Source organism: Ceratotherium simum, chromosome 3 (assembly GCF_057802395.1).
Source record: "Ceratotherium simum simum isolate JZ-2026a chromosome 3, ASM5780239v1, whole genome shotgun sequence".
Classification (NCBI taxonomy): Eukaryota; Metazoa; Chordata; class Mammalia; order Perissodactyla; family Rhinocerotidae; genus Ceratotherium; species Ceratotherium simum.
In genome coordinates this window covers 11,135,860-11,163,368 of record NC_141902.1, presented here as the reverse complement: position 1 = coordinate 11,163,368, position 27,509 = coordinate 11,135,860, and the positions used below count along the sequence as shown (strand labels likewise).

At 35.6% G+C, this 27,509-nt stretch overlaps 1 protein-coding gene across 1 annotated transcript in view; it reads right to left on the bottom strand.

Moving 5' to 3' along the window:
• The window catches only part of SEC23A (SEC23 homolog A, COPII component), a 58,740-nt gene that overhangs the window by 11,147 nt on the left and 20,084 nt on the right, over positions 1-27,509 (bottom strand). The window contains exons 9-18 of the mRNA XM_087422310.1: positions 26,973-27,088; positions 23,399-23,522; positions 21,783-21,863; positions 20,721-20,810; positions 19,486-19,592; positions 14,235-14,388; positions 7,851-7,928; positions 5,487-5,648; positions 3,462-3,548; positions 1,459-1,614 (exon numbers count right to left, since the gene is read on the bottom strand). Of these exons, the coding sequence (XP_087278436.1) occupies positions 1,459-1,614; positions 3,462-3,548; positions 5,487-5,648; positions 7,851-7,928; positions 14,235-14,388; positions 19,486-19,592; positions 20,721-20,810; positions 21,783-21,863; positions 23,399-23,522; positions 26,973-27,088 (1,155 nt within the window). The remainder of the gene's footprint in view (positions 1-1,458; positions 1,615-3,461; positions 3,549-5,486; positions 5,649-7,850; positions 7,929-14,234; positions 14,389-19,485; positions 19,593-20,720; positions 20,811-21,782; positions 21,864-23,398; positions 23,523-26,972; positions 27,089-27,509) is intronic.

The window sequence follows — 27,509 nt, the reverse complement described above, 5'->3', positions numbered from 1 at the left end:
CATCTATCCACTACACCTTATCATCATGAAAATAACCAGAATAAAAAAGGAAAATAGCACTACTCATGGTGAGAAATCAATGAGAGAACCAGTCATAAATTCTTATTTCATATTGGAATAACACAGGTAGTCATATCTTTTGAAATTTAGTACCCCACAAAATCTTTTCTACTCTGTAAGTAAACAGTTTAACACAAAAGCACTGGCTCTCGAGTCAGAACATCTGGATTCAAATCCCAGCTCCTCATTTACTGTTTCCTTGGACACAAGTAACCTAAGTCTCAGTTTTATTATCTAAAACGGAGATAACAACAGGACTATTATGAGGATCAAATGAGATAAGGTATGGAAAGTGCTATCAGCTTTGCAAATTCTCAATACATGGTAGCTCTTATTATAAATATAGTAAAACGCTAATAATAATTGCCATCATTTCCGAATAACAGTTACTGATATTTACTATCTACTGTGTAATACTGTGCCAGGCACACAGGATACAGCAACAAACAAAGCACGGTCCCTGCCTTTAAGGAGCAAGTGAAACAAATTTATAACAATTTATAATTAATTTATTTTAACTCTGATATGAATTACAAGAGACAAGCAAAAAGTGTTTTAAGAGTGTACGTTAAGGAGTCCTAATGTAGACTTCTGAAACACCCAAAAGGGCCATGTGTGTATATATACATGTATCTTATTTAATTTTCATAATTCTAAAAACCACAAAGCCTTTTATAATACCATAATGGTTTCCTATTACATGACATTTTCTAGAAAGCTGGAATAATATAATGAGGAAAACAAAAAATTATGTTACGGGCCGGCCCCGTGGCTTAGCGGTTAAGCGCGTGTGCTCCGCTGCTGGCAGCCCAGGTTCGGATCCCGGGCGCGCACCAACGCACTGCTTCTCCGGCCATGCTGAGGCCGTGTCCCACATACAGCAACTAGAAGGATGTGCAGCTATGACATACAACTATCTACTGGGGCTTTGGGGGGAAAATAAATAAATAAAATCTTTAAAAAAAAAAAAAAATTATGTTACTACAAACTTCAAATTACTAGACTTTACCAGTAAATAAACAGCTTTAAGAAAAAGTACACTAAATTATGTCCCAAGCTGTTCATGTCTTCTTCCTCAACTGAAGCTGGCTTACCACCTTAACACTGTCTTGGCTCTGTTATTAGAGCTGGACTGAAGGCAGAAAACGGGAGAAACTGCCAGCTTCAGGCAACTAATCAATAATCTTATTGCTCTGCTCTTAAGGCTAACACAAAAAGCAAGCACATCTTCCCTAGATACCTTCTCCTGCCCATCTCCTTCCTTCTTCACTTGCCTGGTGAAGCAGACTATTCAAATTAAAGTCAGAGGGCCAGCAGGAACAACTCACTGCAAAACTAGTAACAAACGCGCGCACACGCGCGCACACACTCACACACACACACACTACCAGTCCTCACCTGGCTGCCCCCATGTTCAGTGTCGATGTATCTCGGCATTGGAAACCTGGAGTGAAGAATCTCCTGTGCGTCATCCACTGGGGCTTGCAGAAGGTGGCGGAAATTTTCATATTCTGGCATGTCCTGGTATCCTGACTTCCGCCACTGTGCTATGGTCTAATTTTAAAACAATTAAAGGAATTATTATTTTTAACTTCTTGCCTATCCAAAAATTTTAGGAGAAGATTTTTATCAAAGTCAATAATCTTCAGAAAATAAGAAAATTACAGAATATTATTCCATTTATCTCAAATTTTTAAGTTAATACTAATTTTGGTATTGTTGAGTAAAAAGATACAAAACTAGGATATTTCTTCTCCTTTAAAAGTCAAAATAAAAAATAATTAAGCCAGAAAATTTTTAAAACACTATGCTTATTAAATTAACGTTAGCTAAAAGCTATCTACCTAAGCTTATGATAAATGAGGGGAATTTTTGTTACAGAAGGTTTCCCAGAGACTTCAAAATTAATGACCTACTATTATGAAGTCTTTACCAATGGAGTTACATTCTGGAAGATACGTAAACACAAAAACTTTAATAATAATATCAATAATATTATAAAGATAATATACCTATAGAAGAACATCTCAATCAATTCTTTTATTAAGGTAAAAGGCTCCAAAAACCATGTAATTAAATCATCAAAAATCTAAACCTGGCTTGGTTTCTAAGTTAACTGAATCAGTCAGCATATACTCTATCTCACTTTATATCTCTGCATTTAATAGAGGAACAGTCATCTGCACTTCTGATTTCTCCTTTAAGCACATTAATAAGCTATCTGAAGGAAAAAATTACCAAAAAAAAAAAAAAAAAAAAGCAAAAAAACTAGCTCTGTCATATTATAGGCATTACTCTTTTTTTTTTTTTTTAATTTTATTTATTTTTTCCCCCAAAGCCCCAGTAGATAGTTGTATGTCATAGCTGCACTTCCTTCTAGTTGTTGTATGTAGGACGCAGCCTCAGCATGGCCGGAGAAGCAGTGCGTCGGTGCGCACCCGGGATCCGAACCCGGGTCGCCAACAGCGGAGCGCACACACTTAACCACTAAGCCACGGGGCCGGCCCAGTATAGGCATTACTCTTAACAAGTAAAGGACATTGGTAACTGGTATCAATTAAAAATAATAATCAATAAATCTTTTAAAAGCCCTGGATAAAATACTTAAAAGAATATTTTGAGGAATGCCTTTATTATTAGTAGTGCAAATCTAAAATCATTTACAATTAAAACAATTGGGAAAATAAATCTGCAAAGTTACCAGAATACTAGACTATAAGCTTGAGTGTGGGGCTGTGAATAAAGAACCTCTGCACCTTTCACAGCACCCAGAGTTCGGTGCTTTTTCATGCAAAGGAAGCAGTTACATGTTGGCTGAATGAATAAACGCAGGAATGAACAGAGTTCTGCTAAACACCTGGATTAAAGCTTAACAGCAATCAAATCTTCTTTTTCAATCATTTACCATACCAACAGAGTGAAGTTACAAATTTTAATTTACTTAGGCTTTAAATGAGTTTTCAAGATCACATGGAATATTTTTTAAAATACTTCATGTTGAATACCTTTAAAATGATTACAGGAAATAAGGAAAAGGAAACCCTGCCCACTGACAAAGGCTGACTCTTCCCCTCTCAATGACTTCAGGTAAAACCCAAAGGTGTGATATGCCGACATGAACATCAAACCTGTTACTTTCACAACACTATGCTTTGTGTAAAATCCATGTGCCCAATCGCGTGTGGACAAACGGACTAAATAACCACAGGTGAGTCAATTGCAATTGAAGTCTAAAAACCTGTAGTAGGAAGAACCACATTTTATACATATTTCATAAAAATGGAAATAAAAGTTTATCACAGAGGAAACACCAGCCATGTAGCAAAAGGGGAAAAAGCTTCCATGATTAAAAAGATTTTATTGCACCAACATGCATAGCTTTAAATGCTACGGAATCTTACCTCACCATGATAAATCAAAATTTGGAAGAATGTGTCCATGAGCAGAATGCGATCTGCAAGAATGCTGCTGCTATCAAGAAGAACTGGCTAACATGAAGAAGAAAATAAGAAAAGAGGAAGAAAGCAAAATAATTACTTGAAGACACAAAATAGATCTTTCCAGAATCTATTAATTTGAATCTTTTAAGTTTTAAATTTATATCATATTACTTAAATCCTCTTGCTATTATGAATTCTCACAGTATATTTTAATTTTCTGAGAAATCTCTAAACTGAGGTAACAATTGAAAAATACAGTCAAGAGAAAATCAGGGATGACTCCTAAGCCTGATGGTGACACCACTGAGTGAGACGGGAAAGGCTTGGGACAGGGCAAATTTGGAGCAGATGGAAAAATAGGGAATATGAAATGAAAGAGAATGCCTGAACTAATGACATAAATTTGTGCATCACACGCATGAAGATGGTAATTAAAGCTACAGGATTAGACTGCACCACCTGGAGAGAGGGAAGACAGAGGTGCAGCCAGAGCCCGAGCCCTGGAGCACGCCAGCACTTGGCAATCTGAAAGGGAGAAGCCAGCAAAGGAGACTGAGAAGGAAGAGACAGGGAGTAGGAGGACAAGCAGTAGGTACTGCAGGTGTCAGAGAAGCCTAGGGAACAGGTTTTCAAGGAGAGGTCTCACTAGGTAAATAGTGTTGAGGATTCTGGCAAGATGTAGGATGCTGGTGGCCCTGATAAGAGTTGTTTCCCTATAACATCGGGGACAAGAGTCTGACTGGTATAGGCTGAGATGAGAATGCGAGATGAGAAAGTACAGACAACAAGTAACTTTTGAGTTTAGCTGTGAACAGGACCAGAGAAGTGGGGTGGCAATTAGAGAAAAACGTGAGGTCGAGGGGTTTTTTGTTTGTTTTAACATGAGTGCTGTTAAGAGTTCTATGTTAATGAGAATGATCCAGAGGGAGAGAAAGTGATGATGCAGGAAAGAAAGAGGATTCTCCAAAATCGAAGCCTTAAGAAAAAGAAGCGAATGGGATTCATAGGTTAAACGGAAAGGTTGGAACTTGAGGGGAGCAGGCACTAGCAATGGTGGGAGTCCAATTTTCTTCTAAACACTATTCTACATTTTCCAGATGTCTACAATTTACATATATTACTCTGAAATAACAAAAAAAAATTATTTCTAAAACTTTCTTTCCTGATTCAAAGAACTACAAGACCAAATATATAGCTAGACCAACATATTAAAAAAATATATTTTCCAAAAAGTAGAAACTGAGACAAATTACTAAAAAAAATTGTAGTAACAAAATGAAACATTTTACCCACTATTTTTTACACAATAGTGATTAAAGGCATCATGAGGGATCATTAGTCAATAGATATTATAACTATTCTCCTTATATTGACCTTTCCTAACGTATTATTTTCAAATATAGTCATTACATACTTTTAAGTGGTAAAACAGACAATTTTAACTCAGAATGGAAAAACTGTTTATTTGATAATAGGTTAAAATAAGTGGGACAGTGTGCTAGAAGTCTAAATGGATGACTTTATCCCTTTTCTAAGTATACGTCTTTATAATCAACCAGATTTTATGTTCAAAAACGACTAGAGGAAAATGAGATTATATTAAAGCAAGAGGCTTTGTTCAAACACTACACTCTGGAATAAGCTACAGGTTCTAGAACCATCATCACCTCTGGACACTATTAAAGACATAAGAATCATAAGCCCTAGAGGATTTGATCAACCAAATGTCTGGACAAAATTATCTTAAAAGTTTTTTTCCCTCATTGTTTTATTATTATTTTTAATAATTTCCTAATATGCCTAGCATGGTATCTAGCATACAGTAAGCACTCAAATATTTTTAAGTGAATATATGAATAATTTAACTATTCTTGAATTAAATTCTTATATTTAGCAACTATATTTCAAGAAAAACTTAGTTGTTTTAATTTTTTTGATGGCACACATCACAGTAACAAAATGCATTTTTTTTCCTGCCCCTCTTACCTCTGGGGGCCCATTAAAAGAATATGCATACAGAATAGGCTGAATCATGATGAGAGACTGGGTCAGATCTTGACGCATAAAATGGTGACGATAATATGAACTCTCATCAGGACTATTGTTAAAAACTTGCAAGAAAGGAGATCTTCTTAAATGAAACATAAACTACAAGATAAAACATATAAGACAGATTTCATTGATTTAATATTTCAATGATATCACAAAAGTTTACTATTATAAAAGCATTTGATTACAACTATTAATAAGATAAACAAGTTATAATAACATTCTAAATTGTATTTCTCAGAAAGAATCTTATTCATGATCGTTATCAGTTACTTGAAAATGTAATTCAACAACAATAAAAAAATTAAAGTAAAAGAGGTGACTCAAAAGGAACACAAGAATGGCTCAGATCTAAGTTATTCAGAGGCTGATCCAGGTAGCACATGATCAGCATTCTCTGTTTTTATTCCTCATCTCCCTGGCCACATTTCTAGGCTTTATTACTACTCATTACCACCACCAAAAGATTGTTTAGAGAACATAAAAATAGGTTAACAGATTTTCTACTTTTTGTATAGCTCCCAAAAATTGCACTGGGAAGGGTCTGCATTGGTTTTTTAAAAAAGGACTTATACCCCCTTGTTTCTTAATATTTAAGGTCTTCCCTATCTCTAAGAAACATTCTCTAGACTTTGTTTCATTACTTCTTTCTCCTGTCATTTTCTCCTCTTCCACCCACTCATCTGAAAGATCAAAAAGGGGGAGAGTTAGGCCTGAAGGGAAGACAGCTCTCCTGTCCTTTGACGACTACAGTCAACAGGATCAGCTCCAAGGACTCCCGTTTGTCTTTCAGTCACTTCTCTCCACTTCCCTCAGCCCTCGGTGTCACGTGCCTACAAGTTGCTCCTGCCTGGGACTCGCTCCACAGCTCTCACCCAACACACACCATTCACTCCAACTCTCATTCCTTTACTTTTTTCAGTGATTCATAATATACTACTTCAGCCTCTCCTGTTTATTCACGGGAAGGTGCAATTGGTAAATTTTGGGGTAAATATTTGGGAGATGAAGACCTCCCTTAAATTTAGTCTATGTCATCCTTTAGATTACTAGACTTCGAAAACCCAAAGAAAACAGCATTTCTGGGTCCTCTGCTCTTTATTTCCAGTAGAGGAGAAAAGATGGGATGCCTAGATCTCTCAGAATCTAAAAGCCTAAAGAAGGTTTGGAGTAGGGAGAGAAGAGAAAGAAAGCAGTGTGGAGAATTCAGTCAAATAGGCTAATGCCTTCATTCCCTTTCCCATTAGTTTCTCCTATGCAGATGAGGCCTGAGAATTCCCAAAACAGAAAGGGTTTTGCCTGCCTTACGACAAGGAGACTCCACCTGTGCCTAGTTCTCCAAAACCTCACCAGAGTAAGTTTACGAACTCTCCTTCTATAAACATGGAGTTTCTAGGTTACAGAGCCATAAAAGATTTTACAAAAAAAAAAAAAGAGTAGCTGTGAAAAGAAAGTTGAAGCCTTAAAGTTTTCGTAGGCAAAAATCAGAATTTCCACGTCTCAATATTAATCATTCTTCCAGTCTGAGCTAAAATGCTATCTCTTCTATAAAGACGTATCAAACCATCCATTTGGAAGGATTCCTTTAAGTTTCCTTCAAATATTGTCCATCTCTCATAGCATTTCTTACCTTCTGCTCTCTCTTGTTTATGTCTATGTCAGATCTCACCCTTAAAACTGAAAACTCCTTGAAACTGGGATCCATGTCAGTCATCCTTATGCCCCTAAAGTTCCTTGCACATAGTACTTAGCTGAATAAATGTTATCTTTGTTATTCATTATATAAACATCCTAGACTTCTTAAAACATCTATCAAAATAACACATAGAGGGATAGATTTCACTGCCCAAGTGAAAAAGGTTCTGCAAGATAAATCAAATTAGCTTCTTTTCTATTTATCTAGTATGTCCCCATAAAACTGTTCTCATGCTGTAAGACTAGCTGATTGGCGAAATTACTTCAGATGAAGTTCTTCTGGTAGCACTGCAATTAGATCCCTTAAATCAGATGGAAAGCCAACCCACCCTACACCTAAATCTACTCCACCACAGTAGGGTTCCAGTGTAAATTTCTATTCATCACAAAGAAATGACTATTTGCAAGGCCAACATAAAAATACTATATACTTTTCACCAATTACTCACAGCACAATATTAATTTCTTAGCTATTCCAAAACTTACCTACCCAAAGGAATAACTCAATACAATAGGCTCTCTAAGATGAATAAAAGATAACTAACAGGAAAAGTGAGACCCAATGGTATTATCAACACAAAGAACAGAGACCTTTTATCTACTCACCTGTGGATAAAGGGAGAAAGTTTCTGAAAATCTGAAGGAACTTGGATCATCTTTGTGATACTCTCCAAATTTCTGACACTAAATAAAATACAACGTGTTAGCAATATATTTCCTATCATGGAGCTAAAACTGTTGCCTATACATATTCTATTTTTAAAAAGTTATTATCTTTAGGAGACAAATACTTGATATAGGATAAAATTGGAATATTACTTATAGACTTACCAAGAAACTGATTAGAACCAAAGAAATACAACTGAATTTCAGAAACTAATAATACATTGCTCCAATACAATAACAACTCATCTTAAAATGTCTGGATTTTTTTTAAACTGAGTGTCTCTGATAGCTCTTCAATAATGACCAAAAGAGCTCAACACATGTCTTCTAAGACTCTACCTAAGAAAAGACAACAGCCAACTGACAGAAAGATGCACCATCCAAATATCACAGTAGCTACAAAAGCAAGTTGCTAGTATAAAATTTGGCACGCTAGAAACAATACCAAAAAGGAAGAACTGAGGAAAAGAAAATCAGAGACCAACAGGCAGACTGGTGAACAAAGAAACACAAAGGCAGAAATTAGAAGGCAAGAAGGAAAGGCAAGGAAGTCAGCCCTCCATGATAATGTGACCAAAGGCATCTAAACAACTGAGATGGTCGCATGAGAAAGTGCTTAGCACAGTGACCGACACTAAGCACTCAGGAAATGGTAGCTGCTTCTCCTGGTTCTTGAGCAACGTCTCTGCCCTAAAAAGTTTTCACAGTACTTATGCAACTAGTCTATTTCCTGGCAATGTTTATCATAGTAGTTGTATATTATCAAGGGCAAAAACAACAAGCAAAAAATAACAAAGGGTTCACTGCTACAAGTAGTGCAGGACTCTTGCTGCCTGGAATGTTCAACTGTATCATTTATGTATTTATCTGTGCCTTATAGAGAACATAAAAAGGTATAATTGGTTTGATCATGTGTGTTGCTTTCAGTAAAAATAACTTCAGAATCACAGTTATCCAAAGAATAGAAACACTATAGTTGCAGAGCTAATCCTCAGAAAACAGATCTTGGTTATCTGGGAATAAGAGTCTGGCCATCTTCAATGCCCCCTAATAATACCTCGCTGATCAAATTTACAGGTTAAGATAATACCTCACTGTCCTGTATGATAGCACTAACTACATGTGGCAATTTAAATTAATTAAAAGTAAATAAAAATCCAGTTCCTCAGTTGCACTAGCCATATTTCAAGTGCTCAACAGCCACATGTGCGTAGCAGTTCCATAATGGACAGTGCAGATTATAGGACATTTCCAGACATTTCCACCACTGCAGAAATTTCTCCTGGACAGTGCTGATCTAGAATATCAAATACACTGAAAACGTTTTGTGAAAAAGCCAGTGTGTCACACATTATTCAGAACTATCAATCACATTATACTAAATATACACATTTTAAATTGTGCCCAGAAATCTGTTAAAAATAAAGCGTTAGGCAAATCTGATATTATGGTTAATGAAGGTAACAAGAAGATTGCTGACTTTTATGCTTGGGTAACTGGAGATGTTCAAAAGCCTAATTTCCAGAGTGGGACATATCTGATACTTACATCCTCAATTTTTGCTTTTACTATGAACTTCTTTTTCACATCATTAAATACTCTATTACTTCATTTTTAATGGCTGACTAGCATTCCACTATACTGATATATATACACCATAACTATCTTAACCAATCCCTCATTATTAGCATTTACATTTGTCCTGTTAGATCTTTAGGATAAATTCTTAGAGGTAGAATTTTTGAGTAAAAGGTAGTTTTTAAGCTTTTGATATATGTCACCAACTGCCTTCTATCTATAAGGTTACACAGATGTTTATAAAGGTTGTACAGATTCATGCACCAAACCTACCAGCTCTGAAGCTGTCCATTTCCCTGAATACTAACCAACTCTAAGTATTATCTGTTTTCTAATTCTTACTAGTATGACAGATAAAAATTGTTGTCCTGTTCTATTTTGCAACTTTGTAAGATTGACAACTTTTTCATAGGTTTACTGGTCACTTGCATTCCTTCTTTTGCTAATTCCTTGTTCATGATCTTTGCTCATTTTTTTGCCCAAATCTTACTGATTTGTAAGAGCTCTTATATATGAAAATTTTCACATTCTGTCATACACATAACAAACGTTGGCATTAAATTCTGCTAACAGTATTTTTACCACAAAGATTTTTTGCTTCATTTTAATGTAATAAAATCAAATTTTAATATTTTTCTTTAATGGCTTCTGCTTTTGCTTTCATGTTAAAAAATCCTTCTGCATCTAAAGGTTACATATATATTAACCTATTTTTTATATAGTCTATACCATAGATAATAATATAAAATTTTCATAATATTTATACATAAATTTCTAACCTTTGGGTTACTTCTTAAAAAAATCTTTGAACACTTATCAAATGACCTAGTATTAATTAATTAATCATGAAGAGGAGTAGTCTTTATTTACAACCCAACGAAAACAGTAATGCAAATGAGAAAAAAGACTGAAGCACAAAGGAGGTATATCAAAGATCCACTGTTTGAGTTCTTCAGAAGTAGTACAATTGGGCAGATGAAGCAACAGTAATACAGTTTTCTTGAGGAAAATAACAACACTTGCAAGAGGCCTAGTCCAGTCTTTAATTCAGTCACTATTTATGCATCATGGCAGCCGTCGAAAAGGGCCCTAAGGGTCAAAGCCTAACCTCTATAAGAAAATGGTCATGACAAAAGCAGTCATCTTTAAAAAGAGCACAACTAAAGAGCTTGGTCCCACTTGGTGTAGAAAGAAAAAACCTGGCTAGGGTCAAATTTGCAAGGAAAGCCCCAAGAGTCTTAAACAAGAGAGATTTCCCGGGCCGAGCCTAATCAGATGAAGTGTTTATCCATCGTGGCTAGCAGCACAGCTAAAGGGAGGATACAATTAGCGGTTAGTGAGTAAATCAAAGGTCAAAGATGAAAAAAAAATCAAATATCACCTTTAAGTTGTAAGAGGATGTCATTCAAGAGAAAAGATCAGGAGTCAAAAAGGTAAGGAACAGATCCATGAAGCTGCACACAAGATGGACCCAAACAAGAGACTGAGAATGGAGGCAGCCAATTGTGGGTTGATACCAGTATCTTAAGTGATTCTCCCCAAGGGGAGCAAGGGCTTATATTAAAGGTATCAAAGGCAAATGTGGTACCAGCACCAATTTAGCCACACAATGCCTATTATCTACACAACAGTTTTTAAAAAGATGTTTATTTTCTTGGGCCGGCCAGGTGGCGAGGTGGTGAAGTGCGTGCGCTCCACTGCAGCGGCCCGGGGTTCACAGGTTCGGATCCTGGGCGCGCACCGACACACCGTTTGTCAAGCCATGCTGTGGCGGCATCCCATATAAAGTAGAGGAAGATGGGCACGGATGTTAGCCCAGAGCCAATCTTCCTCAGCAAAAGGAGGAGGATTGGCATCGGATGTTAGCTCAGGGCTGATCTTCCTCACAAAAAAATAAAAAACATTTTTAAAAAGATGTTTATTTTTAATTAAAATTACTCTGAGTCATCAAAAAAAGAGAAAACAATTATATTCACTATGCCAAATTGAGGCAAAAAAGTTTGTTAATATAATTTTATAGGTTTTTCATTAGGACAAAACTTAGAAAAGTGTAAATACCTAAAAGGTATTGACCCGTTCTCTATTTGTGTTGCTATCATTGTTACAGCTGAAAATTCAGCAGTGCAGAATCAGTACCAAAAATGAGGCTACACTATATTAGCTACTCAGAATAGCTTCTGTAACTAAGGTTCATTTGTCATCACCTAAAGCTTCACTTCAATTGTACACTAATTTGATTCAACCAATTAAAGAACAGAATGTAACAGATCACAACCTCACCACTTTTACTATACATGAGGGGTTCTATAAGAGACTGTGATTTTTAAAAAATTGTTTTTTGACCTTAGAACAGAATGTAACAGATCACAACCTCACCACTTTTACTATACATGAGGGGTTCTCAGTCACTAGGGGTTCTATAAGAGACTGTGATTTTTAAAAAATTGTTTTTTGACCTTTGCACACCATACAACGCCAGCCACAGGGATGGACAGTTTCCAAGTTATCCTGTTTGCAATTTCCTCAGTCCCATGTGGCAGTCTGCAGTTGGACTACGTTCATTTGGATAACTCCATTCTCAGTTTTCAACACAGAACAAGGAAGACCACGGATAACCAGGGAAAACTGTTGTGCACAGAAAATCATCTGACATCAGCTTCTCCTTCCCAAAGTACCTCCACCAAGCCCCTCTGACACACAGTGGCCAGCTGACTTATGGGAACAGACAAGCTATGCGGCTGTGAGAGAAGATCAGAGTACAGTGCCCATGGTGCCGTGACCTGCCCGTCCTCCAGCCTCAACAGCATGCTGCTGCTGTACATGCTGCAAACCACAGAATGTGTAGACGAGACTTGAATTATATTGCAAGGTTTTGTAATTTTGTACTTTTTTTGCAACTGTCTCATTTAGTTATCTACAAGGCCATTCTGCATCATATTTTATTAGTGTTTGTGTTTCACAAGCATGTCAAGTGATATGGCAATTTTTGAAGGTGAGGTGTGAGATAGGAGAGAAAGATTCTAGACATAAACCTACAGCGAATTCTGAAGAATTACAATCTTCAGAGTCATTTCACTACACTCATGCACCTAAGGACACAGAAAAAGTCCATCTTTACGAAAGCTACTTATCAGTGTATTTTACATGGGCTGATAACCCAAGCAGTACTATTCAATTTTGTGTCACATGTGATAACCTACAAATGCAGTAACAGCTCCAGCAAAATGAAAAAAGCACTTCACTACAAATCACAGCCTTCTGACAAATAAATGCTGATTACTTCAAACAGCTTTTAGAATCTCAAAACAAAGCATTTGTCAAAACAAAGTCACATTCAGTGAAAGGCTCAGGAAGCAAGCTATTTCAGAGCCCAACTTATTACCCAGAAAAGGATAATTACAGTTGGTGAGAACCTAATAATATCAACATGTAAAATTACAATAAGTAAAATGCTAGGACAAGATGATGTAGTCTGAGTAACTAAAAAGGTTCCATTTAACAACAATATAATAAGGACTGCACTGATGACGTGTCACATGATGCTGAAGAGGTTTGTGTAATTAGCTGAAAATAACAGCTTCTCTATTCAGGTTGATGAGTCAACAGATTTCACCAATGTTGTGTCAAACTGCTAAATGATAATGAAAGTCAAGAAGACTTTTCTGCTGCCCTAAACAAGCAAAGGTCAAAATATATTTAATGTTTTCACTTCTATCTGGAAACAAAAGGCCCATCTTGGAGCAACTATGCTGGCATTTCTACTGATGGGGTCCAACCAATGGCTGACTCTATGAGAGGTTTTATGTCTCTTGTTAAAAGCAGACATGCTGATGTTGTCATAACACTGTTTTCTTCACAGAAAGGCGCTAGTGAAAAAACACTCTTGGAGATGAAATGAAAAAATGTTCTGGATGATGCTAGAAAAATGGCTAACTTTATTAAACAGAGACTAGCTCACTCAAGAATATTTTAAAAACTACACAAAAGTCTAGACAAAGAGCACAAAAACCTCCTGTTACAAAGAGAAATCCAATAGCTTAGCAAAGAGAGTTCTCAACAGGGCATCTGAGCTGAAGGGTGAACTGAAGACATACTTTCAAGGAAATAACAGACTAGTTGACCGAGTAAAAACGAAGCATTAAGAGCAGAACTTAATTAAGCACTCTAAGCTACAATTTAAGTAAGTAATGGGTTCCTGACATGTTAAAAACCCAAGTAAATCATCATTATCAATAACTTTACCAACACACACTTTGGTAATCCAGATCCAGATAATCAAGACTCGTCTATATTTTTGTATGTTAGTATGTATAATTTTAATATCCCAATTAATTTGTCTTAAAAATTTCCATTAAAATGAAAATAGAAAACTAAAACCATAGCAAGGAAGAAAAATATGCAAAAAAGCAGTAAAAACGGTTACAGTAATTTAGGATTAAATTTAGAACTAATTTGATACTAGCCCCCCCCAAAAAAAGAAAAATAATAGGTTACAATAATTGTCACTCTTTCATTTTAAGGAAAAAAAGCATTTTAGTTTACTGGAAAAGATAAATGAATTCTACTGTTCATTACTACGCCTTTCTCAGCAACTTGAATAGGAGTCCCTCATATAGTCTTTCAGTTACGCTGTTAAGTACTGTTAAGTACTACACTGCTAGGTACTGTGAAAGAGGTTATCAGCAACAAATATTTACTAGAAATAAAAGTATAGGGATTTAGAAAACCACGATGTTTACTTCTTACCAGTCGGATGAGCTGTCTGTCTAGCCATCTAAGCACATCTGGCCCTTCCTCTGTTTCGGCTCTGTAGATCGCCAGCCGAGCCATAAGAATGGCAGCTGCCTCCTGGTCAAAAGATGCAGCAATGTTCTGGATTTGAGTTTGAGCATCTGCCCAGCTAAAGACAAGAAGAAAGCACAGAAATGCTACTGAATTATAACATTCACAATATCATAGCTGGCTATCACACAGATTTAAATTAAAAAGATACAAGGGCTGGCCCAGTGGCATAGCGGTTAAGTTTGCACATTCCGCTTCAGTGGCCCTGGGTTCCTTGGTTCAGATCCTGGGCACAGACCTACACACCACTCATCAAGCCATGAGGAGGCGGCGTCCCACATAAAGAATGAGAAGGACCTACAACTAGGCTATACAACTATGTACTGGGCTTTGGGGGAGAAAAAAGAAAAAAAAAGCGGAAGATTGGCAACAGATGTTAGCTCAGGGTCAATCTTTCTCAAAAATAATTAATTAATTAATTAAAAAGATACAGAAAATTACTTCAATATTTAAAAATTCTACTATTACCTACAAAAATGAGCACTTTTTAAAAAAAAATCATGGGCCGGCCCCCGCGGCTTAGCGGTTAAGTGCACGCGCTCCACTGCTGGCGGCCCGGGTTCGGACCCTGGGCGCGCACCAACGCACCACTTCTCTGGCCATGCTGAAACCGCATCCCACATACAGCAACTAGAAGGATGTGCAGCTATGACATACAACTATCTACTGGGGCTTTGGGGGAAAAAAATTAATTAATTAATTAAAAAAAAAAATCATTAACAGCCGTTTCAGTATAGCATTCGTTACTTCTCAGAAAAATAATATCCAAACCTAATAAAATCCTCTAAAGTAACTATAAAGGTAGATCTCCAAATGCATTCCTCAAAACATTAAGACTTCTACAAGTAAAAAGAATAGCATACATGTGTGCATGTGCACACAGATACACAAGTTTCTGTATCAGACTTTAAAAACTTATTTCTTTAATTTTGTAAAAGCAGAAATATGGAAATACAAAAATAAAGATTTTCTCCCAGCCCAAGTAATTCTCATTTACTAAACTGGAAAATAAATATCAGACTTTTTTTTCTAATTGGTCTTTAATTCAATTATCAGTGATAATTAAAATTATTATGTATTTTTTCTCTCCATGTCAATGCACTGACTAAAACCAATCAAAAGTTAATAAGTGAAAATTTTAGTCTAAGGATTTAATTTGATATTACGTATAAAATAGCAGTAACTCTTAAATCCACATGTTCTATAAATCCAATCCACTCAAACTGATCCCAGGTAGACTCAGCAATAGTTTTTACTTATTTGTTTAATATTTCATAGCCAGAGTTTTGTAATACTCCAGCTGATCCTTGTTCTAAAGTACCTCACTTTAAGCAAGTCTCACAATAGTTGTAGACTTCTGGAAAAGCTGGACCACTTTTACATGACTCAAAGATGTAAGAAGTGACTCAGCCATAAAAAAAGACAAAATCGTCCCATTTGCAACAACATGGATGGTCCTGGAGGGTATTATGTTAAGTGAAATAGTCCAGACAGAGAAAGATAAACACTGTATGACCTCTCTCATATGTGGAAGATAAACTAACACACAGACAGAGAAAACAGCTCAGTGGTCACCAGGGGGAAGGGAGTTGGGAGGTGGGCACAAGGGGTGAAGGGGCACATTTATATGGTGACTGACAATAATAATGTACAACTGGAATCTCACAATGTTATAAACTATTAGGACATCAATAAAAAAAAAGAAAAAAAAAAAAAGATGTAGGAAGTGATTCCCAGGGAACTCAGGCAGTAATGTGCAAAATTCTTCTCCCTTCTTCCTCTATTTTTAATTTTTTCCAAATAGACAAAAAAATTTTTAATATTTTCCAGATGACTGACAACTGTGAATCATCTTAGTCTAGTGAAACAGCAAGAGGCAGAAAAGAATGAGAATGGATAAAAGAATAAGGACTGGTAATTTTGAAAGTTATTGTTTAATGCAATTTAAACAGGAATTATACTAATAGTTATTTTCTAATTTTTTAATTAAAAAAATCAAATAACTAAAAACAAAATAGTTTAAATCAGTATTTTCCCAACTTGGATGACCATGATATCCACCTGTTTCAAACTGAAACATAAAGTGACATTTTTCTTCTGAAAATACAATGGTTCAGTAGTGAAAATACATTAGCAAGTAAGCATGTGCAAATTTATTAATTAAAACTTAGCCATAAATTAAAAATTATGCTCTTAAAGTCAAGTTTAAAGGGCTTGCTCACATTGCAAAACCTGCCTTCTGCATTTCCAATAACCTCTCCCTCACTGTGATTCTTACAACTAGTCTCAAACCAAACTTTCCGGATCAAAGTTATTTTCCGTACGAAAAATAGGGTAATTCTGACTTGTCTCTCAGGACCCTGAGTCCTTTATTTTCACATGGCTTATTGGCTTAACATATACACTTGCCTAGGCCCCTAAAATCATATTCTTAATAAATAAAGAAAAAAAATAAGCCCTGACTACCGAAAATGGTCAGGATATGTTAATTAAAAAGACGGGTGCTTTGGTGAGACACAATGATATAAAATGGCACCATAATACACATAATATACCTCTACAAATAGTCTCATAAATTCTGTGCAAACAGATTGAAAATATATAAACCCAAAAAATTTCTCACAAGAAAGCTCCCTTTCTCTTGAAAGATTAACTTTTTAAACTTTCCACTTTAAGAATATTTAAAACATAAAAGCTATGAGTAGAATAAATTTCTATATACCCATCACCTAGATTTATCGATTGTTAGCATTTTAACATACTTGTTTTATCATTCTCTTTTCCTTCATACACACACACTTTTTCTTTTGCCAAACTTTTCAAGAGTAAGTTACAGATATTACGACTCTCTCCCATAAATACTTCAGTGTATATCTCCGAAGATCAAGAAAATTCTCTCATATTCTTACACAGCCCCAAGTAATTATCAAATTCATGAAATTAAACACTGACATAATATTATTCTATATATAGACCATATTCAAATTCCCCCAATTGTCTTAACAACGTCCTCTATAGCAAAATTTTTCCTGACATAGCATTTTATCCAGGATCACATATTGGCTTTAGTTGTAATGTCTCTGAGGTCTCCTTTAATCTGGACTGATTACTAGCTTTCTTTGCCTTCCAAGACATTTTTGAAGAGTCTAAGCCACTGGCTTTGTAAAATATCCCCAATTTGGAATGTCCCGCTGTTTCCTTAAGTGAACGTTCTGAATGTCCACTTTAAGTAGCGTGCCTGTGTGTGTCTGTGTGTGTTGAGGGAGCATAAATCAATTGATGTTTGCCAAGAATCAATTGCTTCCAAGTTCCCGATCTGAAATCTGAACAAATCTAAGTGAATGCTCAGTTGGTATATTTTTTTAAATGAATAATGTATTCCCTTGACATTGGTCCAGGATTTGAAGTCAAAGCAAGCTAACAGAGCAGAACAACACATCTCTCTACATACAACCCTCTGCTAAGTGATAGACCATCCAACACAACATTCAGTTCAAACGTCAGGCTCCTGCCTATCACTCACCAAAACAGTCTCATGGTTTTCAGGAGTGAAGCTAGAGCTTAAATACAGTTCACTAAAAAGAAAGAGAGAGCTACAGATGTCTGCAGTGGCCATTTTCTAGGCCATGCCTAAATCGGGTAAGTTTATACTAATCAACACTTTCCCTACCCAGACAGTCAAGTCCATGACAAACAGAAATGGACAAAGAGCCTGTTCACTTCAAGACTCACCTCATTTAAGAATCCTTTCCTAACTTCAACCCAACATTACCTGCCCTTTGTATTATGCACCCCAAATACTTACATACAGAAGGGTATCAAAGTAGCCGAGAAATAATTTATTCTTACTAAAACAGAGGTGCTAAGTTCAGTTCAACTTGCCCTCTCCACAAATGCTGTGCAAAAACACACGACCACACACATGCCTTATTCAGAGACTCCATCATATAGACAGGAACAAGAAAAGACTTCTGGTCTGCCTAAGTATTCCCTTTTGGAAACTGTAACTACATCAACAAATGCAGGACATGACTATGTTACACAAAATAATACCCTATAACACTAAGTCTCTGTTAAGACACTCGACCTTTTGTGGTCTCAACCAGTGCTAGTCAAAGTGTGGTATGCGAACCCAGTGCCAGTTCGCCGTGAGCTAAGTACAGAAACTGAGAAGAAATGCTCAGAAACTTTTGAGGGATTTAACAAAATAATTTTATGTCTGATGAACCTAACAATAAAAATAGGAACTTGTATTTTGAATGGTTTTTTAAAATTTCATTTTCCTAGTAATTCACTCTTATTATATTTAATAAAAGTATTAGTCTCTGGGCCGGCCTCGTGGCTAGTGCGCGTGCTCTGCTGCTGGCGGCCCGGGTTCAGATCCCAGGCGTGCACCGATACACCGCTTCTCCAGCCATGCTGAGGCTGCGTCCCACGTACAGCAACTAGAAGGACATGCAGCTATGACATACAACTATCTACTGGGGCTTTGGGGGGAAATAAATAAATAAATAAAATTATAAAAAAAATAAAAAATAAATAAAAGTATTAGTCTCCAAAGGATTTGGGGCAGGGGGAAACAACTGGCCCTTCAACACAGATAGTCTGAGGACTGGTCTTCTCACATGCAGCAGACCAAGTATATTCAAGTCTTTTGCATTCCACATCCTCCCCCTAAAAGTATCTAGTCCACAAAGCAGATACTGAATAACAGTTTGGTAAATGAACTAAATGACTAGTAACACTTGAAAAAATACATAATGATAAAAGTAGCTAAGATCTTTATCATCAATTGAAAAGTATTGCTATTAATTATTGTGCTCTATTATTATTATATATGTATATATAATGGATCATATATATATTATTATTGCCTATTACAGGTAACGTTTATTAGTTTTTCTTCTCAGGGGAATAAGGTAAATAAAAAAATATTTTGAAGAATGTGTTTTAGGAGTAGTTTTTTTTTAATTGCTTTAGCATTTTTAACAATGAATATTTTAGAAAATAAGCTGTGTTAGAAATAAATAAAATGATATTAGTCATACATGTTCATTTTCTAGTCATGAATGTCACTCAAAATAGGAACCCAGTATGGGAGCATGACCCAGAAGAGTCTGACACGTAAATTAACTCTCTAACAAATACAACTTACTTCCTGGCGATGGTGGTCACTCGGATACGTCTCTGTCCACTTGAATGCTGATACTGAGTCACAAACTGGATTGCACCACGCCCTCCTTGAGGAATTGGAGCATTATGCTGTGTAAAAATAAAAGAGTAAAAACTAAGCAAAATTTATCACATTGTTGTCATGTAGACATTGACTGGCTCTCTTAGCACTAAAAAAATTCATTCTAAAACTGATCAGAAGGATGCTTGATTCCAGTGTATACAAAGCAGTTGTGATTTGCCACATAAAAGAGAAGTGGATTTGGGAAAGGGGTAAAAATAAGAGGAGTAAATCAATTTCACGTAATATATCATTCAGAGGGACATGAAAGAAGAAAATAAACAGAGAAGTGTAAAGAAATTAACAGATAAGGAAAGGCCGAGACAATTTTACCTAATGGTACTTGGATAACTTTTAGGAAGATAATCACATGATGAATAGATGACCAATAGATGACCATTAATGAGAAGAGACCAATAGTAATATAAAATAATGACCCTCAGAAAGAAATAGCAAGTGGTCATAGGGAAACTTTCTTCATGCCCTTTGACAACAGACATTCTTGCTTTGTTTTTTTTGGTCAATAAGAACCACTAACTTTATCACAAATTTTAAGGGTTAAAAAAAAAAATTCCTGCACCTGTCTTATGAAGGCTATTAAAACCCTGTGATTCATTTTATGCCTAATAAATACTGGCATTTAAATCAGTAATTTATACATTATATCATTCTTTAATATAACTTCCTTCTGTAGCAGACAAAAAGATCTTTCCAAACACTGGAATCTTTACCTTTCAACCTTTTTCTATGGATTTTGACATACTAAACTTCTTTGTAGGAAGACTCAAATATCATTATATATCTTGTGACAACTAGGAAAAGCAAAATACTTAATTACAAAAATGTATAGCTAGAATGGGATTTACGATTTTGTTTAAGCTTCAATTTTATATTTAAAAAAAAGAGAAAACTGAGACTGAAAGTTGGGTTGCCCAAGGTTGGGCATTTGCAGGTTTCCCTGACATCTCTTTCTATTACAGTATGTCCTCTCACCAAGGAGTTTAGCCCTGAGAAATAGAAAATGACAAACAAAAACTCCAAAACAGAATAAGCTTTGGGTCAGATTTACTTTTGGGAAAAAAATACGAAACATTCATAACCTAAATTAAGTACTTCTTCAAATATACGTTTCAACATTCAAATATAAAAAGTCATACCTGATTGACAACCTCAAAATATATAGCTAAGGTTGTAGTGGGACTGAGTCCACATATCTTCCATTGACAAGTGCCACCTGTTCCTATCTCCTGTAAAAATAAAACACAGTACGTCTGAAAGCTAGAGAATATAATTCATGAGGAAAAATCTATTTCAGGTTTCTAATTCAATGAATGTTAAAAGCTTAAGATTTTTTAAGATCACATAAATCTATCATGAAACAAAATTAAGCAATCTTTACACAATAAAATTATAAAATAATTCAAATTCTTGCTAAGTAAATTACAAAAGTATTGATACAAGTTCTTCATATTGCAGACTTTAAAAGTATACACCATGTAATGAAGTAATTAAAACTAACATTATCCTTCTATCCAACTATTTGATCAGTGTAAAGAGATACTGATTTAACACATAATATATGCACATATGAAGACATGTTCTCTGGATCAGAACTGCATAATTTAAGCAGTCTGATTACCAAGAAAATTTCTTAGATATAAATCTTTACCACGCAAACTGCTAAAAATTAATTTTTAAACTCTGTCATTTTAAAGATAATTACCCACTTTGTGTTATTTTGTCCCATCATCCTCTCTACAGCTACATGCTTCTACCATTTTAAAGCATGTTATACGTCCACTAGATGGGATAATGAAAAAGAAGGGAACTGACATTTAAGTCTGGCTAATTTGGTTACTTTCTTGGAAATTCTACTAAAAAAATAAATTTCAGAATGAATTTTGACTTTCAGAAGTCTCCAAATTTCCAAATCAGTTGCTTTTTTACATACACTGGGGCAAGGAATCACTTAGGCTTAAAAAACAGAAGACTGGTGACAGTACAGAAGTTGAAACTTAGGGGTGGATGGGAAAAGGAGTATGTGGAAGGAGCAACCGCACATAGAGCTATCCTGGTGGAAGGTGACCCGCATCTACTGGACAACTCAGCCCACGCAATAATTTTGAAAGGAATGCTATAGACTGCCACCCCAGATCTCTGTGGTGAATGCTATCCTGAGAATTAACTATATTTTCTTTTTAGAATAAAGGTGACTTAACGTTTTCAGACACACAGGGTCCTTTAGAATTGAGAGACACACAGGGTCCAATAGCTCCTGAAATCTTTATTTCTCTTGAGGTCTGCAAAACAAAAACACAGTACACTTTGGTGTGCTCAAAGATAAGCTCAAACATTCAACTATAAGTATATAAGAATAAAAATATTCTTCCATATTTAAAGTTCAAAAGTCAATGAAAATTTACTAATGTTAAAAATAATCAATCAGTGAGCACTTCTATGTTGATAATTCCCAAATTTAAAATCTAGCCCTGACCTAACTTGAATCCTAATCCTCTATTACCAGCTGCCCACAGGGGGTCTCCATTTGGAAACCTCAGCCTCAATTCAAAATTAGACCATACCCAAAATTCATGCATCCTAATCTGAAACCTTAGTCACAATCTATTATTTTTCCTCCCATAGAAAATCTGTCACCAAGATTGGTTTCTTTCCAATTTCCAGTGACACTAAAATATAAGCTACCATTACCTTCTATCTAAAAAAATTAGAAAGCCTAACTCAGTTTTCCTACTTGAGATTCTTTCTCCTGACAAATCCTAAATATGACTGTCAGACAAATTTTACCCAAAACACTGTTCTTCACTAACCTATAATGGTTTCTTCTGCTTACACATGCATCTCCAAACTACCACCCACATAATTACAACTATTTCCATCACATTCCAATATGACCCATCCACCCTCACTGGGCAGTTTTCCCAAACGTACCATGCTGATATCACCTCTGGGCCTCCCCTCACGCTGGGCCCCTGACTAAAGTGTATTCTCCTCAACCAGCTTAAATTCTGCCATCTTTCAAAAACCAATGTAAGTCACTATAAAACCATTTATGTTCTAAGATAAATTGTGTCCTGCATATATTCATTTTTCTTCTCTAAACCTTTATACCACTTTTTCTACTGTTATTTCATCCTATCATGTGTTAATCCTGTCATTCTATCAGGACTAAATTTCTTTATAAGAAGACCTCTGCCCTAGATATCCCTTGAGATCTCTATGATTCCCCAGCTTAATGCTAGACATATAGGAAGCATTCAATAAAAAAGCAAGATTAACAAGAAATATTTAATAAAAATTCAAAATCAATGTGCTTGTAATATAGCTGTAACTAATAATAAGCCTTTGGATTTTTTAAATTCAAATTTGAAATGAATGATAGAATTAAATAATATCAACAACCTACCAACAATAAAACTACTGATTATCCACATAGAATAGAAAAGGTTTCTCTTTTAGATACCAATTCCTGCAATTATAAAAATCTAGCACTAATATAAGCAAATTTAGTACTAAAAAAGATAAAACATACTTAAAAAGTTAAACCCTACATAAAGAAAAGATAAAGAGTTAAAGGAAATTTTAGCTATGTAATATCTTCTTTTCTAACAATTATTTAGAAAAGCTCAAGTAAAATTTTATTGTACATTTAACGATGACACATTTGTCTAGTGAACAAAATCTCTAATTCTGGGTTTCGATATAAAATAACCACTATTTTTAAAGCATATATTGAATTTTATTAATGATATTTTAAAACGATGGTCAAGCCTACAAATTTCTCTGTTGATAATACACCACACATCTTGGTTCTTACCTTGATTTCTAATGTACCACCAAAGCCCATTTTAAACTGTCCATGCATATCTTTGGTAAAGACTCTTTGAAAAGTTTGCTTGAATAAGGAAGTGTTGAAAGAGTCGCCCATTACCATGTATCCTCTGCATGGAAAGAACAAAAAACAATGCATGTGACACGAGTACTGGATCCATGTGCTAAAACCAGAAAAGTAAATTACCTCTCAATACTACAAACAAATTTTAAAGGTATTTCCCAAAATATGCTGTATAACCACTAATTTTAAAAACTCAAACATAGGAGAATATTCTCACCCCACAAATAATCTCAATCCTGAGGGTACCTGAGTGCCCCTAACACTTACATTTGTCCTCAGTAATTTACAACCACACGCTAAAAATTCAAAAGGTACAAAAGGGTACATGATAACAAATGTGTCTCTCCCATCCCAGCCACCCAGTTCTCCACACTGGTGAAGATCCCTGACAGTTGACGGCATGCATTCTCAACCTTAAAAACAAATACATACGTGTGATATGTGTACATATGCATAAACAGTCATGTGTTGCTTAACGACGGGCATACGTTCTGAGAAACGTGGCATTAGACAGATTTCGTCATTGTGCGAACATCATAGAGTGTACTTACACAAACCTAGATGGCACAGCCTACTAGAAACCGAGGCTATTTGGACTAATCTTACAGGACCACCGTTATATACGTGGTCTGTTGTCGACCAAAACATCATTATACAGCATGTGACTGTATTTTCTCTGTGAGCATCACATCAAACTCACCAGTGTTACACCCAGTGAATGAGAATAGAGGGATATTGAGGGAGTATATTCACTTTATGCACTTATGTACTGTTTAATTTTTTTTTCAGTAAGCATATATCTTTTTTTTTTTTTTTTTGGTGAGGAAGAGTGGCCCTGAGCTAACATCTGTTGCCAATCTTCCTCTTTTTGCTTGAAGAAGACTGTCCCTGAGCTAACATCGGTGCCAATCTTTCTCTACTTTGTATATGGGATGCCACCACAGCACAGTCGGACAAGCAGTGTATAGGGGCGCACCCAGGATCCAAATCCCGCCCTGTGGAAGTAAAGCGCGCAAACCCAACCACTACATGCCATCAGGCTGGCCCCCTATTTTAATTTTTTAAAAGTTTCAAAAAACATTAACCATCAAATAAAAACTATTCTGAGATACCATTTCTTCTCTAATTGATCAACAAAAATCACAGTTTGACAACATATTCCATTGATGAGACTGTGGAAAGACAGGCACTCTCATACATTGCTGATGATAATACAAAATGGTGTAACCCCAATGCAGAAGGACTTGAAAACATCTAACAAAATTACATATGTATTTTTTCTTTAAGCCAGCCACCCTACTATTAGTAATCTATTCCAAAGATATTCTGGCAATACAAAAACAAATATATGCGACAAGCCTATTCACTGAAGCACTATTTGTAATAATAAAAGATTGGAAACAATCCAAATGACCATACATTAGACACTAGTTGATTAAAATATGGCACATCTACACAATGGAATAATATACTGCTATAGACACTAAAATTGAAAACATTAAATCAGATCATATCCCTCCTCTGCTCAAAACTCTCCAACGACTTCCCACCTCACTCAAAGTAAAATCCAAAGCCCTTCCAAAAGTCAAAAGACCCTCACAATCCATCCCCCTTCCTTATCCCAGTCCAGCTACTATGGCATCCTTACTATTTCTCAAACACCCCAGGTATGTTCTCATCTTCGCACCTGCTGTTCCCTCTGCTTGGCACACTCTTCCTTCATATACGCACTCTCTTACTTCCTTAAGTCGCTAAAAATGTCACCTTCAATGAGGCCTTACCATTTTATCCTATTTAGAACTACAAACACCTAGCCTCATTTCTTGACTTATTTTTCTCCCTAACATTTATCACCATCTGACATACTACATTTATCACCATCTGACATACTATCTAATTTACTTGTCTCATCTCCTCTCACTAGAACTGTGCATCCAACATGTGGCTATTTAAATTTAAATGTAAATCAATTAACATTAAATAAAATTAAAACTTCAGTTCCTCAGTCACACTTGCCACATTTCCTTGGGACAACATAGAGAATATGCCCAATAGAAAATTACACAGAACAGTCCTGCACTAGAAGATTTAGCTCCATGAGGGCAGATTTCTATGTTTTGTTTCACTGTTGTATCTCTAGTACCTTGAACAGTTGGACACACAGGAGGCACTCATTAATATTAGACGAATAAATTAAATAAATAAACCTGAGAAATAAGTTGGCATACCTGAGTTTTTTAAAGCCTAATTAAATTATCCCAAAAATAATGACTGCTAATGGAAGCGGAACACTTCCGAACCCATTCTATGAGGTTAGCACTACCCTGATACCAACAACAAACACATCACAGGAGAAAGAAACTACAGATCAAGATGCCTTATGAAGACACATGCAAAAATCCTCAACAAAACACTAGCAAATCAAACTCAGCAATACATAAAAAGGACTGTTCACAAGTAAGATTCATCCCAGGAATGCAAGGTTGGTATAACATACAAAAATCAATGTAATATATCATATATAATAGAATAAAAGACAAAATTCATTTGATCATCTCAACAGATGTAGACAAAGCATTTAACAAAATCCAACACCCTTTCATGAACAAAAAAAACCCAACAACTAGGAATGGATAAGAACTTCTTCAATGTGATAAAGGCACCTACAAAAACACACAGCTACTATCACACTTAATGGTGAAAGATGAAATGGTTTCCCCCTAAGATCAAGAATAGGCAAATCTATAGAGACAGAAAGTAGATTACTGGTTGTCTAGGCTGAGGAAGGGAAAGAAGGAGAAATGGGGAGTGAGTGCTAATGGGTACAGAGTTTCTTTCTGGGGTGATGTAAATATTCTACAATTAAATTATGATGATAGTTGCTCAACCTGTGAATATGCCCCAAAAACCATTAAATTGTACATTTTAAACAGGTAAATTTTATGGTATGTGAATTATATCTCAAAAAAGCTGCTAAAATAATAAAATGACTGCAAGATATCAAGATGAGATTTTCAAACAGATGCCTTTATAACTATATATTAGAAAAAAATCTAAAGTGAGCTTTACTGAAAGGAGTATCAAAAACTGTTAACAACTAGGGGCCAGCCAGGTGGCGTAGTGGTTAGGTTCACACGCTCCTCTTCTGGTGGCCTGGGGTTTGTGGGTTCGGATCCCTGGTGCAGACCTACGCACCACTCATCAAGCCATGCTCTGGCAGGCGTCCCACACAAAGTAGAGGAAGATGGGCACAGATGTTAGCCCAGGAACAATCTTCTTCAGCAAAAAAGAGGAGGATTGGCAATAGGTGTTAGCTCAGGGCCAATCTTCCTCAAAAAGAAAAACAAACAAACAAACAAAACACTGTTAACAGCTGTTGCCCTGAAGTAGTAGGATGATGACTGGTTTACTTTTCTAAAATGTCATTATTGGTTCATATTTGTAAACTGTCATAATCAGTTTATAATTACAAAATGTGTAAAAATTAAATACATACCCAGTAAGGTTGGGACAGCATTTCATCTCCAGGAGACCTGTCTGATCTAACGCACATGCATAGATATCAATGACATGACCAGTTGTGGCAGCGCGATTAGCCAATGCTTCAAAATGCTACAAAAGATTTTTTTAAATCAAATCAAATCAATGTACAAACTTAACCATCCTATAAATCTTTTTTCCCATTAATACATCAAAATGATCTAAGAAATACTAAAAGAACAATCATAATAATTTAAATGTGATTTGTTCTAATTTAATTTTCTATAAAGTCTCATAAAATGATACATTAACTTCTATAAGTCTGACACTTTCACATTCTTTTCTTTAAAAGCCATTCTTTCCAGATGAACTCCTAAATTAAGCTAAACTTAAAGAAAGGCATACTGAATATCTTGCTCTTTGTACATAAACACAGTAGAAGAACAACACAGAACTCTTTTCCCTGCTTAAATCCACACCCATATAACAAAAACATCAAAAATAGAGACAATCACAAAAGCAGTAAGATAAATCTAAAACATTTTTTGAAGCT